The sequence below is a fragment of the Chaetodon auriga genome, chromosome 5, assembly GCF_051107435.1.
Source record: "Chaetodon auriga isolate fChaAug3 chromosome 5, fChaAug3.hap1, whole genome shotgun sequence".
In the NCBI taxonomy this organism is placed as follows: domain Eukaryota; kingdom Metazoa; phylum Chordata; class Actinopteri; order Chaetodontiformes; family Chaetodontidae; genus Chaetodon; species Chaetodon auriga.
Window position 1 is genome coordinate 15886790 of NC_135078.1, and position 16936 is coordinate 15903725.

At 41.8% G+C, this 16936-nt stretch overlaps 3 protein-coding genes across 5 annotated transcripts in view; 1 reads left to right on the forward strand and 2 right to left on the reverse strand.

The window, feature by feature from the left end:
• Positions 1-2830: 2830 nt before the first annotated feature.
• LOC143321012 (ly-6/neurotoxin-like protein 1) lies at positions 2831-4266 on the reverse strand. Its single transcript, XM_076731108.1, has 3 exons — positions 3574-4266; positions 3236-3346; positions 2831-3110 (listed from the first exon to the last, which is right to left on the reverse strand). The coding sequence occupies exons 1-3, from the start codon at positions 3617-3619 to the stop codon at positions 2962-2964; spliced, it is 306 nt and encodes a 101-aa protein (XP_076587223.1). The 5' UTR covers positions 3620-4266; the 3' UTR covers positions 2831-2961.
• A 113-nt stretch (positions 4267-4379) lies between these two features.
• LOC143321011 (lymphocyte antigen 6G-like) lies at positions 4380-6701 on the reverse strand. The gene is made up of 3 exons (XM_076731107.1): positions 6491-6701; positions 5539-5646; positions 4380-5377 (listed from the first exon to the last, which is right to left on the reverse strand). The coding sequence occupies exons 1-3, from the start codon at positions 6534-6536 to the stop codon at positions 5223-5225; spliced, it is 309 nt and encodes a 102-aa protein (XP_076587222.1). The 5' UTR covers positions 6537-6701; the 3' UTR covers positions 4380-5222.
• A 1635-nt stretch (positions 6702-8336) lies between these two features.
• msh3 (mutS homolog 3 (E. coli)) overlaps positions 8337-16936 on the forward strand; it is a 39110-nt gene continuing 30510 nt past the window's right edge. The window contains exons 1-11 of one of the 3 annotated variants that reach the window (XM_076731943.1): positions 8337-8594; positions 8698-8821; positions 9092-9396; positions 9853-10065; positions 10233-10349; positions 10437-10554; positions 10653-10792; positions 11550-11716; positions 15484-15593; positions 15791-15905; positions 16289-16373. In XM_076731943.1, coding sequence (XP_076588058.1) covers positions 8454-8594; positions 8698-8821; positions 9092-9396; positions 9853-10065; positions 10233-10349; positions 10437-10554; positions 10653-10792; positions 11550-11716; positions 15484-15593; positions 15791-15905; positions 16289-16373 — 1635 coding nt within the window. In that variant the 5' untranslated portion in view covers positions 8337-8453. The remainder of the gene's footprint in view (positions 8595-8697; positions 8822-9091; positions 9397-9852; positions 10066-10232; positions 10350-10436; positions 10555-10652; positions 10793-11549; positions 11717-15483; positions 15594-15790; positions 15906-16288; positions 16374-16936) is intronic. The other 2 variants (XM_076731944.1, XM_076731945.1) reach the window with 2 other exon arrangements.

Genomic DNA, 16936 nt, shown 5'->3' on the forward strand with positions numbered 1-16936 from the left:
CATATATAGGCTACAGGAACTGAGAGTGAAATTAAAACCATCTTCAGTGGCAGATATAATCTGTATAAATCAGGACATAAATGTTACTGTATTCCACTTCAAAATATTCCATTGATTACTACATTAACATCCGACATTACACATTTATTTTGTAACCTATGTACAAATTATAGGCTACCACACGAGTGATGTAACTCTGAACGTAATTCTTCCCCCCTTACAAAGTAATGCTCTGGTTTAAAGATGCTCCAGCAGCTACAGTATGCATAGGAGCAAGGGTGTGGGATGGGACGTTACGGATGAGGGGGACCAATGTGGGAACTTAAAGGTGACTTTCAGTACTCAGATTTTTTACTTAAGTAAAAGTAGAAATAATACAGTGGAAAAATACTTAGTTTCAAGTAAAAGTCATTCAAAATCTTACTTTAATAACAGTAGAAAAGAATTGGCGTCAAACACTTCACATGTTCATAATGGCCCCTTTCAGACCAGCTTTTACTGGATTATAATGACTAATATTAGAATACATGCCCACAAGTTTAAAGCACTGACAATATAAGCTCTGTATAAAGTTTACCAAAATGTAAATTTGTAAGTTTGTTTTCTTGCAGTAGTTCATGTAGTTTCACTGAGCCTGCCAGAAAGACGTGTGTGTGGTTCTTTTCCTTATTATTCTTTTGCTGCTGTTCATTTTCAGAGATGTTGCTTTGTCTGCACAGCCACTCTGCACAAAATGTGAAAATCCCTTTTTTTTGGTGCCATCTTGTGAACATCTGATGGTAGTAAGTCTGAAAGGCTAAAGTCTCCAAGTGAATGTTCATCAACCTAGTTGATGAATTTCGAACGACATGCAGAATATGTTTGTTGTTTGGTCTCAAGAATCTGCTTAAAATGTCAGTTGAAGTTGAAAATAAATGAATATTTGAAGGGTTCAAAAGCTGCAGAGGCCAAAATTTTATTGTCACCTCGAAAAACAAACTGTGTGATCCTTAAAATGAGTTGAAAACGAGCATCACCAAAACTGGAATCAGAAAGTTTCACATGCAGCAATATGCTGCATCACACGAGTTATTCAATGAGGGTGTTTTTGTTTAATAACAAAATTTGCTCCTGATTCTTAATATTTCATGTCATGTTTTTTCATTTTTCTTTCTAGTGAGCGCCTCACAAGGTCATAATTTACTTTAAATAGGTGAAGGTAAGAATAATAAAGGTCAGTCGTTGGTGGTCATGTGCAGCTTTTTGGCTAATTATAAACTCTACATTAAAAGTCTTCAGCAGAGAAGCGGCTATGTATTGTCATGTATTACATTACATTTACTTTATCTAGCAAACAATAAATTATGATGTAGACGAGGAGGGAAGGAAAGGAGGAAGCTGAAAAAAGGAAAAGGAGGAAAACCAATAAGAAGTACAGGAGGGTCCATCAGCAGAACTGTCCAGAAAGAAACTGCCATTAAACCTTGAAGTCATGTGTCTCTAATTCACACAGCACAATGACTGAGTAAGTATAAGATGCTCATTCTGCATCACCTGTGTCCTGAACTCACAACTGAGATATGGTGAAAATGGAAATGATGTCAGTGAAGTGAGATGCCCTTGTGATGAGATTTGTTGAATTGAGTCTGACATAATGATGGTATGCACTTTAATTTATGGGTGAATGGTTCAAGTGATCTGAGACACCAATACTCAAACTACAAACAAGATGAAGAATGAGGACCATTTTCCAACTACTAGAATGCGACAGAAACAGCAACACGTTTGTAACATACACCAAAGTTAAACTGCTGTACTACAGAAGTCCCAAAGGACAAAGTGTGCATAAGGCTAATAGCTAAGCTAAATGAACCTATGGAAAAGTGTGCAGAAAGGGTATTTTGAGCAGCAGAGAAGAAGAAGAATGGGAGGATGTGGATGAAGAAGAAGTAGAAGAGGAAAAGGAGGATGAAGAGGAAGGGGAGGAGACAAATGACAAATCGGTCAGTGGAACTGCCTGGACCATAACTTTAAATTAATAATTTAAAAAAATCCTTGATAGCATGTCTCTCAAATCCACACAGCGCAATGCCTGAGTAAACATTAACATGAACTCCAAGTCACAACAACCTCTGACACTAAGCGCAGGCCATGATCTTGTTGGGCCACATGCCAAATGAGAAACTATAGGTGACTTCACACTATGACCAAGACAATCACAAGTGTTGCATGTGGTGGTGTATTTTTAACTAGTGCCAATAACAAAATTCTGAGAATTTGTGTACCTCATCCAGACAACATAGAGATGCCTGTAGTTTATTTTTACAGTGATTAATTCCTCCATAATTGACAAACTGATGTTTAAAGATGCTCTATTCTCATTGACTGCCAGAGTTTACATGAGGATAAAGGTCAAAGAACACTGACAAGTAGGACAAATTGTCCCTCATAAGTGTGATAAGATGACAGATATGTCTTTATTGTGGCCCACTGGCAATAAATCCACTCTTTGAGTTGGACTGATGGCCTCCAGCTCAGAGGTCATGTCTCACTTTATGTCAACATAACTGTTTCTACTTTCCCATTATGTTTCAGATAACATGCATTCATTTGCATTGCACAAACAACTTGCTCTTTATATTCATTAACACTTTTCTCCAGATTTGTACAGAGTGTATGACTGTATATACAGTGAATTCATATGGTTCTGGATTTCATAGATTCTCCTGGTTTGCCTTGTAAAACAGATACAGAGATTGGAGAAGAGGAAAATCTGACTGGAATTTCTTTTCAGACCAAGTCATATTCTCCATCTGCTATATGTAACACAAGTTAGAGGGGAGGCCCCATATTAGCCCCTCGATGCCTGCTAAAAAAAACTTTGATCTGCAGTCATTCACAGCTTTTACATACTGAAAATGTGCTGATTCTTCCTGCGTTGTGTAGATTGGATAAGAAAAAAGTGGAATATTCTCCAGAGCCTCAGAGAAAGAGTGTGATGATAGCTGAGGATGCCAGCAAGAGGAGGACACTGGAACCAGTGGGTATGGCACCGTTACACAGGTCCCCTTCACAGCATTTTATGGGGCCTCTACATGCTGCGCTGGGAAAGCAGGCCTTGTTGATGGCATCTGCAGGATATGATGGGAAAACCTCATTGTCAACAACTACAAAAGCCACCAAACATTCAGAGCTCTGTCTATTTGAAATGCTCAATATGAGCTACAGATGCTTCAGGTGTGGAAGAACAGCTTACTTCCGGTCTTGGTACTTGAACAACGGTCCAATATGGAAGGACAAGTTTGAATATTTGTGCAGGAATCAGGGTTGGTCGCCAGGAAACATGAGTAACATCTCAGTCCACATGCTATAGAGAAATACAGCAGATTGTCACGTGAAAAGCTTGAAATCTGAAATCCAATCACTGTTAAATAAGTGATGCTGTTAAATTCATTCATTCAATAAAAACAAAAATAATAATTATGCTACTTGGGATGACACTCCTTTTTCAGGTCCAAGCATAACTTTTAATAACATTTGTTTCTTTGTGTTACAATTTCAAGTCAATGCAGGAGAAGCGTAAGCTGCTCTTACCTGCAGACAGAGTCACCAACAGGACCAGAACTCCATAAAGTTGCATCACGAAAAACAAAGCAAACAGACTTTTAATCAACCCTGTGAGAGGAGAATTAGAGAGAAAGTGTGGACTCTTCCCAAACCTGTCCTTTATTGTCCAACTTCTCAGTCTTCTTCATGTCCTCACCAACGCCCCGCCCACCTGAGCTTGAGACAGCCATGTCGACTGTTCAGTCGCGTTAACAAGAACTGAAAGTATCTTACCATGAAAGTCATCTTCAGTAGCTGATTTAATCCGTCCAGTGAGCGATACAGCGACATCACACACTTCACATTCACTTTGCAACCCAAGAACAAGTTAATTCAAAAAGCTTTGTCTGATTTATCAGTCCAGGCTACTCTGCACAGGATGTGAAAATCCCTCAATTAGGCGCCATCTTGTGAACATCTGATGGTAGTAAGTTTGAAAGGCTGAAGTGGAAGTGTTAAAGTAAATGATCATGAAAATGGTTGTTGAACAGATTTACGGCTGCTGCATCTGCACAGGTGAGCTGTTACACACAGATTCAAAGTTTATACAGTGGAACTGTTTGTAATAAAGCAGCTCTTATGGATGAATGATGAGCTCCATCAGAGCTGTAAGGACATTTTATTTTAAGTAGCTAAAAGTCAAAGATAACCCTAACACCCCATATCCATTTGGTCTTCTGACTGAAGATTTTGCCCTCAGTGTGACATGATTTTTGCAATGTCTCTGAGTTGAAAAACAAAACAGGATTGAACCAATTTTTTTTTTTTTTTTTTTTTTTTTTTTTTTTACATGATATTCAAATTTCAATTGATGGTCAAATATAATGCCAAGACTCCCAGAGTGCAGATGACAGAACAGGCAACAAGACCAAAAATTTCCAGGCCCAATAATGAGAAGCTCAGTTTTTTTTTTTTTTTTTTTTTTTTTTGTCAGATTTCATCTGAATTAAGTTAAGGGACATCCAGTTGTTTACAGTGGCTGACCCAGTGTGGAGAGTGCCCAAGTTGCTGAAATCATCAGATTTTTATTGAAACAGATAGATAAACTTTGTCCACATAACAATGATATACCATCAAAGCAACTGATTGTCTGGCCCAAGGGAAGCATAGACAGAGAGAAAAGAATAGGATCAAGGATTGACCCCTGAGGAGCCCCATATGACAGCGGAGTGGATGAGGACATAGTTAGTATTGGAGACCAAAAAATGTGTGCCCTCTGTGGAATCCTCTTCCCGTTAGCCTGCACAAGAATGCCATTCATGCAAAACAATTTTAATACTGTGTCTTTGGCAAAAGTGTATCTAAAATATGATTCTCTTGCACAACTTGAAGAAGCTGCTCAATGACATTTGTTTCCAGTAATTAGAAGACAGTTGTTAGAGGGTTGAATAGATGAGAAATGGCTGGTTATAAAAACGCGAGTACATACTTCTTGCCTCTGAAATGTTGCCTGGATGCAGGAGTCAGAATACATTCATTATAATATGGTCTTGAACAAATATTTATTGTCACTCCAGTGTAGTTGCAGCCAGTACAGGGACATTATTAATACTTAATATTTAAAATTTCTTTATTTCAATTGTACAAATTCGGTCAGAAAAAAAACTCCTGCATAGAAATAACAAAATTCCAGAGCTTCAGAGAAACAGTGTGATGATGGCTGAGGACACCAGAAGGATGATGACACTGGGACCAGTTGGTATGGCACCGTTACACAAGTTCCCTTCACAGCAAGCTATGGCTCCACCACATGCCAGGCTGGTTTGGCAGCCCTTGGTCACCATGTTATAACCTGAAAGACGCCATGAGAAAACTCTCAGAAGCCAGTTTCCATATGATGCTTTGAATGTACATTTCACTACAGCAACTTATTGTGTCTGCTGTTAGATTTTGCTGTGTGCCTGGAATTCTCAGTATTAGCTATAGAAAATATTAATGTGAAAGAAAACTTACCATCTACTCTGAGAGAGAAACAACGGTTGAAGATGACAGGACAAGATTTGGTGTCCGTGCAGGATTTAGGCTCAGCGGCTGTGCATGTGTAGCATCTTAATCCACATGCTATACAGAGACACACAACACACAAGTTCAAGATATACCACTCGTCACACATCCATGTATTTTAAGCTTCAGATGTTTTGCAGGAAGACGCTGTCTATGGAGACAGAGTATCAAAAATAAACAAACACAAAAAGTATAATCCACAAATATTTCACAGTGCACACGCAAACACCTCTCAATTTGTGTTTCGTAAAGCATCATTTGAATGAATGCAAAAATATATTCACGAAGGTAAATAAGAATTTCAAATGTGTTCCTGATATTTACATTTACAAATTAAAAGCTTTGCTTGTGAACTGGACAAAACGTACATCTGTGGATCAAGGAACAGGCTTGATCTCTCTGTGTAATGTTGAGACAAATATTCTGCTTCTTCTCCCCGTGTGGAATCACACAAAGCTCCTTCTTCTTCAGCGCTTTCTGTGGGTGTTTCTTTTAAATGAACATTTATTTGTTCAATAAAAAGTCAAACTGTGTAGTCACACTGACACAGGAAGTCAGAGCAAAAAACATTGTGATCCCCCAAAACCACAAACTGCGATTTTTTAACACGTTTATTTTTGCTTTAGATCAAACAAAAGAGAGGAAATATGTCTTAATTTCTGTTTCCAGCCTTTGTGCTAAGGCAATCTGAGCGATCCAGCTGTTGTAGTTTCTTACTTCAGACAGAGAGTGGTATCAATCTTCTTATCAAATCAGGATATTTTGTAAAATGTTGAACACTCTCTTTCACTTTCAGAACTTTTTATATTAAACATCAACACATTTCTTGGAGTTGTGTTTAGTAACTGTAAGTTTAATGTTGAGTCAAAGCACATTGCCTGAATTTGAAAGCTGTTCTTACCTGTAGACAGAGTCATAAACAGGATCAGAGCTCCACAAAGCTGCATCGTGAACAGAGAGACAGAACAGATTGTCTAAGCCAGAGGAGAACGAAAGGGAAGCCTTCCTCTTTCAGCCCAACTCCTCCTCAGTCTTTTTTTCATACATTTGCATTTCCTCACAAAGCCTTCTCCCAAGCGACCTGAATAATGTTAGCCCTAAAGTGACCTCATTATCCCTGAGACAGCCTTGTATTCTTTGGAAACGAAGACAACTTAATATTGTTAGACAGCGTATAAGATTATCTTTGGTCGCAGAAAAAAGGGTGAATATTTTTATGTATTAAGGCTTTTATTTTTCGCCTCTTCCTCACCTCTTTGCAGTCTGAACAAATACTGAAAAAGCACATTCACTTCCCTCGAGTGTTTCTCATAATACATTTTGTAAATCAGCAAAAAAAAGCACTTCCTCTGGTGCTGCATCAGCTGAACAAGTGAGGCTCTGAATGACTGTCAGACTCAGAAATAGAGTGGGCATGTGGTACTGAAGTAGAGAAGTTTAAGTGAAATGGAAAACTGATGAGGCTGACCTCACTTTCTGATCTATTAGTCATCCGTCTTCCACACAGTGTCAGTTTGCCATGCTGGAAATATCAGGTTAAAATAAAGCCTGATTAAATGGGCCTAGTTCACAAGAAAGGTTGCACCAGCTGAAATACTTCCAAGGCAGACACAACTTCAATTTTAAAATAACAGTCGGCATGGAGCGTCATTTTGAATTGTGCGATGACTTGGAGTATGTGGAGGAGTGAATTACACTGGCTGTTATGTATCAGCAACGTGCTCTCTGTGACAGTCCACAAAGTAACGTTAACATAGCATTACAGTATGTTACAGGTCTCACAAAGCTTATAACTTCAATACAATAACATTTCATCTGCCAGTCACAGCGCTGGTATACTACCCTATGATGTTGCTGATGGTTTCCCCACGCCATGCTGCTCTTGTGATTTTGCACTGGATGTAGTTTATAGTTGAACAGTCACCAAATCATAATGCTTTGAATTGTTAACATAAACCTTTTGTCTTTGTGGTGCAATCACACAAAGACACAGTGTTAGTATCAAACTATCTAGTTTCAACGTACCCTTAAGTGTAGATTTTGCACCTTAAGAGGGTTTAAGTAAACCTCCCACTGAGCTCTTGATCCTCTAAATAAACTCATAAGCACTGATGGATCTTTTGTGTCTACAACCCGAAGTATCTCTTGCCCAGAATAATCATATAAGTCTAAATATTTTAGAATAATCGCAGTATTTTTCACTGGATTATGACGCAGTAATTTAATTTCAATAAATGTATCATTGTTTCATTTATCATTATTATTACTGTTTTCACTATGATCCTTACAGTATTATGGTTTTCCTGTACATGTCTATCTGTGAAACATGGGTGTACGGCAGGAAGAGTGGTGGTGCGGTTCGGTGTCACGTCACGCGTCATGAAACCGGAAGTAAAACAAAACGTTTCAACATAAAAGCGTAACAAGAAGTAGATGCTGCAGGAGGAGGCATAGCTACTTAAAAATGTTATTTTATCGGCCCCTGTTGACCTAAACACATGCATTAATGTAAGGGAGGATGTCCGAGCGAAAAAAAGTAGAAGAAAAAAGTAGCTCGAGCGTAAGAAAAAAACAAAAACTTGTCTACCTGTATCGGACTAAGTGACAAACAAGAAAAAGGCTACAACCACGCTGTCAGGATCAATGGTTTAATTTTTCCGAGTTGTAACCGGAAACCTTCTAATGTTCTGATTGGCTTAACGCCCCCTGCGTCATTTACGCGCCAGCGTGATCTCAGCACATGCGCCGCTATGTTTTGAAAACCCGGCCAACTAAAGCCTCTTTCTCCTCTGCTTAGCCTCGCCTGCGCACACATTTCTATGTGTTTTCTTCAAAATGAATGTCATATGAGGGCAAATTAAAACATGCCAAAGTCTCTGAAGAAGTCGTGCACCACCCAAACCTCCATTAGCAGCTACTTCGGAGGACAGAGCAGCAGCGGTGCCTCCAAAACTCAAAGCAAAAGTAACCAGAACCAAGCTAAGCTCCAGCTTTCAAGAAGCAAGGTGAGACGTGCTTCACCGAGTACATCACACACACGCTCAGATCAGATATGTTTCACTTAATGTCCATGCTAATATCTGACCCTCAGCTGCTTTTGTCCTCCAGCAGAAGCTTTCTCGTGATGATGATGATGCTTTCGGGTTGCCAACAAAGCGAGCCAAGCTTTCTCCACAGGACCTGCAGGTGGGGGATTTGGACTGTGAGCCTCCTTCCGGTCAGAGCACTGAAGGTGAGTGCGTGCGCCTCAGCCAGATAATCCATTCATTTCTTCTCAACCCTCACAGCAGGAGTCCAAAAAGTGTGACTCAGACTGATGTGGACGAAGTACACTGAAGACTGGACAGTGGCGCGTCTGCAAGGAATTGTGGGACAGCATTGTCTCCTGTTGTAAACGATGCATTTAGAGGATTCGAACAGCTCTTATCATGACTGCCACTCAGATACGTCCGAGGCAATATACCTCATAATCATACATTAACGGCTTTTCTTCTCTCCTCAGAAACAGCGTTAACATCGAGCAGAGGAGCAGGCGGCCTCTGCTCCTCCACCCTGGAGAAACTGAAAGGGTTCACCTGCTCGGCTGAGCACAGCGTCGGGTACAGCGACACTCAGAGGCCAGAAAAGAAGACAGATGGTGTGAGCAGTAAAATCTGTGACCAAGGAAGCAGCGTTTGGCCTCCTCGGGACGTTTCAGATGATGTTTCAGAAAACAGACTTCAACACCCAGAGGAGGAGCATGAAGATGAAGAGGAGGAGGAGGAGGTCAAAGAGAAGGAGAGTTCTGGGCTGGCCGCTGCAAAACAGGTGAGCAACCTCCATCACGTCGCTGTCATCTGAGTATGTCTTTGCTGATAAGTAAGCAGAAGTTTGTGTAAAGAAATGCCAATGACACGTTTGTTTAAGTGTGGTGACACTTAAACAAACCCCACACATTTTAGGGTCCTCTATTAAAAATGTTTGTGTATGTTTTTTGTTTTGTTTATGCACAGTATGATGACCGGATGACTGGCCATTATATCATTATTGGATTTTTAAACTCTCAAATGTCAGCATGTGCACTGGCCATAAAATCCAATGTTGTATGGCCATAGACAACAACAAATAGAAGTGAAGTGACTGAACTTGTATGGAGAAGTAAAGTTTACATGAGATGTTATTTTCTCATGTCTGAGTGGGGAAATAGAGAACTGAAAGGTGAGAGGAGAACTGTTGCTACTGATAACACTGATTTTGCATGTTTCATTTGGATTGTTTTTTCAGGGTTTCCACTTGTCTCAGTTTGCCAAGTCAGGAGGAGAAGGAAGGGTTGCAGTGCCGAGTCCTTTGTTGGACTCTAACGCCCCCTCTAGGCGCTCAAAGAGCGTGTACACTCCACTGGAACAGCAGGTCATCCAGCTGAAGCAGCAGCATCAGGACGCGTTGCTGGCTGTGGAGTGTGGTTACAAGTACAGGTTCTTTGGAGAGGACGCAGAGGTGAGAGCTGGAAACAGTCTGTGCTAACGGTGCAGGAGGGAGGTGAACAGATCACAAAAATCAAAGTTGAAAGGCAGCGCTTTATTCTATATTAAAATGGTAAATGCACTACTTTCAGTTGTCCTTTACGGCAGCACAGTGGTCATCTTCTGTGTGTGTGTGAACAGATTGCTGCAAAGGAGCTGAATATCGTCTGTCATCTGGATCACAACTTCATGACGTGCAGCATCCCCACACACCGTTTGTTCGTCCACGTCAGACGGCTGGTGTCTCACGGACACAAGGTATGAAATATGGCTTGCGTGCTGTTTGTATTCAGAGTCACACGTTCTTTCTTTATCTCCACGCTCTACATTGTCTTTAATTTGCAGGTTGGTGTGGTCAAGCAGACAGAGACGTCTGCGATCAAGGCCTCAGGGACCAATAGGAACGCTCTGTTCGCTCGTCAGCTCAGCGCTCTGTACACCAAGTCCACTCTGGTGGGAGAGGGTATCCTGTTAGACCGTGACTATCCATCCGTGTTTCCTTAAAACATTTTATTTTTTTGATCTCTACCTGTAAAGCTGTGTCCTTGACAGTTGTTTGAGATGTGAACCCGGTCTGCAGACTGGGGGATGTGGAGGAGGGGGCCTGTGGTGACGTGGTGTTGGACCCTCCTGACAGCTTCCTGCTGTGTGTCAGTGAGACCTGGGACAAGCCGAGGAAGCAGCTCACTGTCGGGCTGGTGGTGAGTCTGATCAGTGCTAATTCATCAAAACTACCGAGGCATTCAGGCAGTTTGCTCATCAGGTGGTTCAGTTTTAAGCAGATTAATATTCATCGTTTACAGCTTGTTTTTCAGTACACATTAAGAGGTTGTGTTCACTGCATGAGCCAGAAACATGTATTCTCATCTGCTTATTCTGTCCATAAAGAGTTTCTCAATTAAATGTGTATATCATGATATACAAGTGTAACAATATCCCAGAGTTACGTTACGCTCTAATGGAAGATTGTATCCATAATACCCAGCCCTGATATGGAGAATGAAGTGATAGTGTGTCAGAGTAATTAAATACAGGTTAATGCTCGTCACAGCGCAGCACCAGAGAAGATTACTCCTCTCATCTGTCTAAGCTCGAGGCAGCAAAATAACTTTATCTCACCTTTTCGCTGTTTTTCTAAGTAGCCTCAAACATGGAATCTTATTTCCCTCATACTGACTTCATGTTTTTATGGTGCAGCTTCAACAAGGTAAAGTTTGAGCACGAGCTGTACTTTTTAATAATCTGATTTATTAGAAGAGCATCCCCACAGGAAATACCCAATTTTATTAAAAAACAAATCATTTTGAGCCGTCGTCATATGAACAGTGTGAATGCATCTTTTCATAGAAACATAACACTGACCCTGAAAAATGATCCAGACACTTTTGAAACGTTGTCTAAACATATCTTTGTTAGTTCTTCAAGGTGTGCTTTCGTTTGATGTTTGTGTGCATGCAGGCGGTGCAGCCCAGCACAGGGGACGTCTTACTGGACTCTTTCCCTGATGGCCCCTCTCGCTCTGAGGTGGAGGGTCGTGTCCTAAAGATCAACCCTGTGGAGATCCTGGTCCCCTCTGACCTCTCCGAGCCAACCCTGCGCCTCCTGCAGAGCATCACCAATGCCAGGTAGTGTGCTGTCAGGACACTAGGGGGCAGTCTGTGCACATTTACTGCATGACTGTTTTCTTACTGAGGTGTTGAACTGTGCTGTGTGTGTTTACCAAAGTACGTGTGTGTGAGTTTAGTGTATTTCTTTCTGAGGGATTGTGTTTGGATCTCACCTGGCAGGTAGACAGGTGTTTTCTGTGGAGCGCTCTGGGCTCAGTCTGGATGAGGAAATCAATGCGGGCTCATTGAGAGGTTATGTGATAAAGGCCCTCAGCACCCTGGGCCCCACCGCAGGGCTAAACAGGGTCCAACCAGGACTTATTTATTTTAAATGTTCATAGACTGACTTTCCCCCTAAACCAGTGTTGTCTTTAATACTTATTTTACAAAGAAAATTCTTTTTGGGAGATGATATGTTGAGGTGAATTCATTCGTCAAACCTGTAAAGTAGTTATAAATGTTGAAAACAAGTTAAAGTTAATAAAAGTTTGCTGCTGGCCCCAGCAGGCTCTAGTGCTGATAAATGTATTTGTGAGCCTTTTCACTCCGGGTCAAAAGAAATAAAGTTTTTTCCCAAACAGCTGCTGGGAAGTCCAGCGGAACCTATGGGTATAGAAATACATCTAGTTTTATAATGCGCAGAACATTTCCTGCACAACATTTGCAATTTGCAGAATAACAAGCAGTAGATGCTTCTACTCTGACAAGATTTGAATGTGTCAACATCATTAAAATGCAGGAAATGAAAGGAGAGGCTCACAGTTTTCCCAGCCTGTCTTAAAGCAGTTGTCTGGTGTCCATGTGTGCATTGAAACAGGTTTGACTTGCTGTAATCGTTCCTCCTCTTCATACTGGCTTAATGTGCTTTCAGTGTAGGTGATGGAGGAGAAAATTCCTCTCCTTGTTCTGTGCAAAACTGTGTTCAGAAGTTTACCTGAAGCTAATATGAAACAAATCTAGTGATTATCTTCTCAAGTTTCAGCCTTTTTAATACAGAAAATTCTCTTTTTGTCACTGTCTTTTCACTGCTGCTCGGTGGGGAAACATCGTCCAGGGAAAGAAAAAGACTTGAGAAGATATTCACTTGATTTGTCCAACTCGGTCGTCTGAAGCATCATATCAGCTTCAGGTAAACTTTGGACTACATCCTTACACAGAGTGAGGACTGTGGATTTGGTTCTCCATCTCTTACATTGAAGCTCATTAGGAAGGAATCTTTTCATGGTCAGTATGGAGTCAAGCTGCTGTACGAACCACAAGACTATAAAGGGCGAAACAGTTTGCTCGTCAGCTGACTAACCAGCGACAGTGACGTCGAACTGATCTATTACAGAAACCTGTTGCCTCCCATCGCGCTGCCACTGGGCTCATCTTTGCTGACAGTCTGCACCCGGCATGTTCACACCAGTGGGGACGGGGTCCTCAGGAGGCTGCCTGTGATTGCATTATGCTGGGAAAATGAAACGAGGGAGTGGATTTGATTAGAGGGGGATGGTTGGATAAATGGGAGGGATGTGGGAGGTCTTTTGTCTTTTTTCACCTTTTATTTTATTCCACTGGCTGTTTTCTTTTCCGTTTCATTTTTCCTCTTCAGTTTGAATTTGATTGTGGAAAGTTTGGTTCATTTGTATTCGTTCCTCTGTGTCTTTCTCTCTCCCCCTCCTCCTTTTTTTTCAGCTGTCCGTGTTGAGTGATTATTGCAGAGATGGGTCCGTAAAGGCCAGTGCGGTTATTGTGTTTGAACAGCACTGCTCTCTAGCGTTGTGCTCATCAGAGACAAGACTCTTCTCGGTTCGCAGCCTGTATCATTCAAATACGGAGCAGCTTTGTCTGTTCAGCTCAGACAGGAAATGTATCACATGCAATAGGTGGCTATGCCAGGCCCATCATAAAACACGGCTATTGGCGACCTCCAAAGATATTTTTCTAGGTGATTTGTGTTTTTTTCTCAGTCATGATTCATCAGACTGAGACTCTTAAAATGCAAAAATGATTGTGAAATAGATGTTTTGGTGGATATCAGCATCGACATGACAGTAACGTTAAAATAAGACCCACCCAGGTGAACATTTAAAACAGTTTTATTTATTTTATTTTGTGGCCGCTGCCGTTGGCTCAACAGCCTCCTTGTCTCTAGGGTGGGCTGACGAGATGGGCCCCCTGGCAACAGGATTCATGTGTGTCCATGGAGCAGCCGGTAATGAGTCCCTGGGAGGTTGGTAGTAGCTAGGTGCAGTATTGGTTGCTTTACTCATCCACAGCCTGGAGTCATGAGTCAGGATCAGAGCGGGGACGGGGATTACAGCAGCCGAAAAGCTCACTGGCTGACGCTGTCAACACAAGTGTTCTCGCTTTCTGGCTTTTCCTAAGACTTTAAGTCGATGACTGACACTCGTGAAAGTTAATATTACATCCTGGTACACAGTACGACAGCAGTCATGTATCAGGATAGATCCACACAGGTTCGTACTTATATCCTTGTGAGAACACTTATTGACATGATTAATTCTCTAACCCCTTACCCTAACCTTAACCATCACAGCTAAAGGCCTAAATCTAATTCTAACCTTAACTTAAAACCAAGTCTGTACCCTCAAACTGCCCTTTGAAGGTCTGCCCAGAAGTGAAGACTGGCCAAAATGTCTTCACTTTCAAGATGTAAAATAAAAATATAGCTGCAAACGTGTACATACACACACACCAGAAGACATAATTTGTGTATTTCGTGTGCGTGTGTGTGTGTGTGTGTGTGTGTTTTAGATTTAATGGCCACTCTCAGATCTTTGTATTCACCCTGCAGCAACAGATACTAATCAAGAGCCTTAATCTGTTGTGCACATTAACCTCTGATCTGTGGGTCACAGCAGCTCTGACTTAGCCTTTAGCCATCCCTGCTTTTGATTGATTATCACTATCACAGTGCTCGAGCATTTGAAGAAAAAAAAAAAAACAAACTGATTTCCAAAGAACTGGTCCATCACCTCTTGGTGTGAAGCACCCAACCCTGCACTTCTGCAGTGTAATGAAGTAAAACCCTTTAACTTGGAGCGGAGTGAGGAGCAGAGCTCCAGCCTGTGGTCAGTGTCCAGCTTCAAACTCAGACAGAGACTTCCTAAACGTAGGTTCACGACGCTGGGTCCTGCCAGGTTTTCTGCCTGCACCCCTCTGTCCCCGGATCAATACCAGCAATTGTCTCTGCTCTTGTGAACCTCATAATTTACTTGAATTGACAGGAAAAATGATTAATGATCGTAGTTTGACTGCACAGCTTATTGATCACTTTTTATACAGTCTTTGCTCCCAGTTTGATCATTGACTGAAGGGAAAGACGATGACTCTTCTGTGTGTGTGTTTGTGTGTGTGTATAAGCATGACAGTAGGAAACGGACGAAAGAAAATGCTCCAGTGCTGCGTTCACAGCCACGTGTTTACCTTGGTTGCCCTGGCAACAACAGAGCGGACAAAGCAACCGAGTCCTTGAAAGCAGCAATGCCGAGAGAGTGAACTGAGCAATAGGGAGGTGTGATGGCACAGTGGGGAGCTGCAGGGAAACTGTGTGTGTGTGTGTGTGTGTGTGTGTGTGTGTGTGTGACTGAGGTTTGCGTGCATGTGTGTGTCATGGAGTCGAACCACAGGACGACTGGAACACGCTGTGCTGCGCTGTGTCATTTTCTTCTCACAGACAGGAAGATGATGAGATATCGGATGTTGCGTTTCCTCCGGTCTGTGCAGTGACAAGCACCACTAACCACTCGAATCAATGCTGCCATGTTGTTCCTCACCAGTGCTCAGGCTGATGACCGAGTGAGAGTTGAGAAGAGGGACAGCGCTCAGTTTGAGTTCGCCTCTGCAATGAACACAGTCACCGAGTTTTACTGCCACAGCCAGGAGAAAGGTGTGTTTGTGCCACTGTTTGCCTCTTTTCCTTCAGTCCTTTACCTTACATTCCCTCCAGATACCCACGTACTCTCCCTGAGACCAAGATATTCATTGAGCTGCAAAGCCCTGGATATGTCTGAGGAGCGGGCCTGTGACTCATAGCTGTGTTTTATCTGGGAAACTGTGGCATGTTTGTGCGTCTGTGTCCTCCAGGCTCTCGCTCTCTGTCGAGTGTAGCGTCCTTGGAGAGCCCAGTGATCTGTTGTCTGGGGCCGCTCATCCACTACCTCCAAGAATTCAACTTGGAACGAGTTCTTCGGAGTGAAAGGTAGACACATACTCAGCAAACCAGGCTACGATCGACAGACAGAGAATCGTCAGCTGTTTTGATAATTGGTTAATTGTCATTTTTCAGGCACAAATAGTGATTGCATGAGTGGTTTCACCTTCTAGTTTCTAATTTCAACTGAATCTCTTTGCGTTTTTACTTTTGGTTGAATGAAACATTGAAGATGACACCTTGGACTTGGAATATTCCACAATCTATTATTCAACTTCAGCTTCTAGCCCATAAGCTGAGCTCCAACATTTACAAGCCAGGAGGTTTTCTGTCATAGGATTATTTGGATTTTCTTACTTTTAGTTGTCACTTTTTGAATGCTCTTCATCATTTGTTGCCACAGCTGTGCTTTGATTTTGTGCTCCATGCAGCTCGTTCCAGCGTCTGTCCTGTGCGTCGGAGGGTATGATCCTCAGTGCTGCCACCCTCAGGAACCTGGAAATCCTCAACAATCAGGTAAAAGCACATCTCAGCTGCCAGTCATGGCCACTCATCAAGCATGATGAAGGGGTGAGGTCTGTCTGAATGATAGTGGGACAGTGACAGTGGGAACTTTTCCTCTAGCGCCACCATCAGGTTGGCATTTGTGTTTTGAGTGAAATATTTCAAATTTGGATGGCTCGCCCTTAAATTTGGTGCAGACATTTATGTCCACCTCGGGATGAATTTCCATCACTTTGGTCATCATGTTGAAATACCACTATGTCCAATACTTTAGTTTATGACTAAATACAGAGAAAACTGACATTCTCATCAGCGTCAGCAAGCTTTGTGCTTAGTGCTAATGAGCAGATGCTAGCATGCTAACAGTAAACATTATACCCTGCTAAACATCGACACGTTAGCATTATCATTATGAGCATGTTAGCCTGATGCAGTACAGCCTCACAGAGCCACTTGCATGACTGTAGACTCGCTGTCTTGTTTATTATTTTGGGTCAAAATGTGAAACTTGAATATCTTTGCTTTCAGTTATTAAGTCTTGTCATCAGGGAGTTAAATTTAGCTGTTTTTAATCC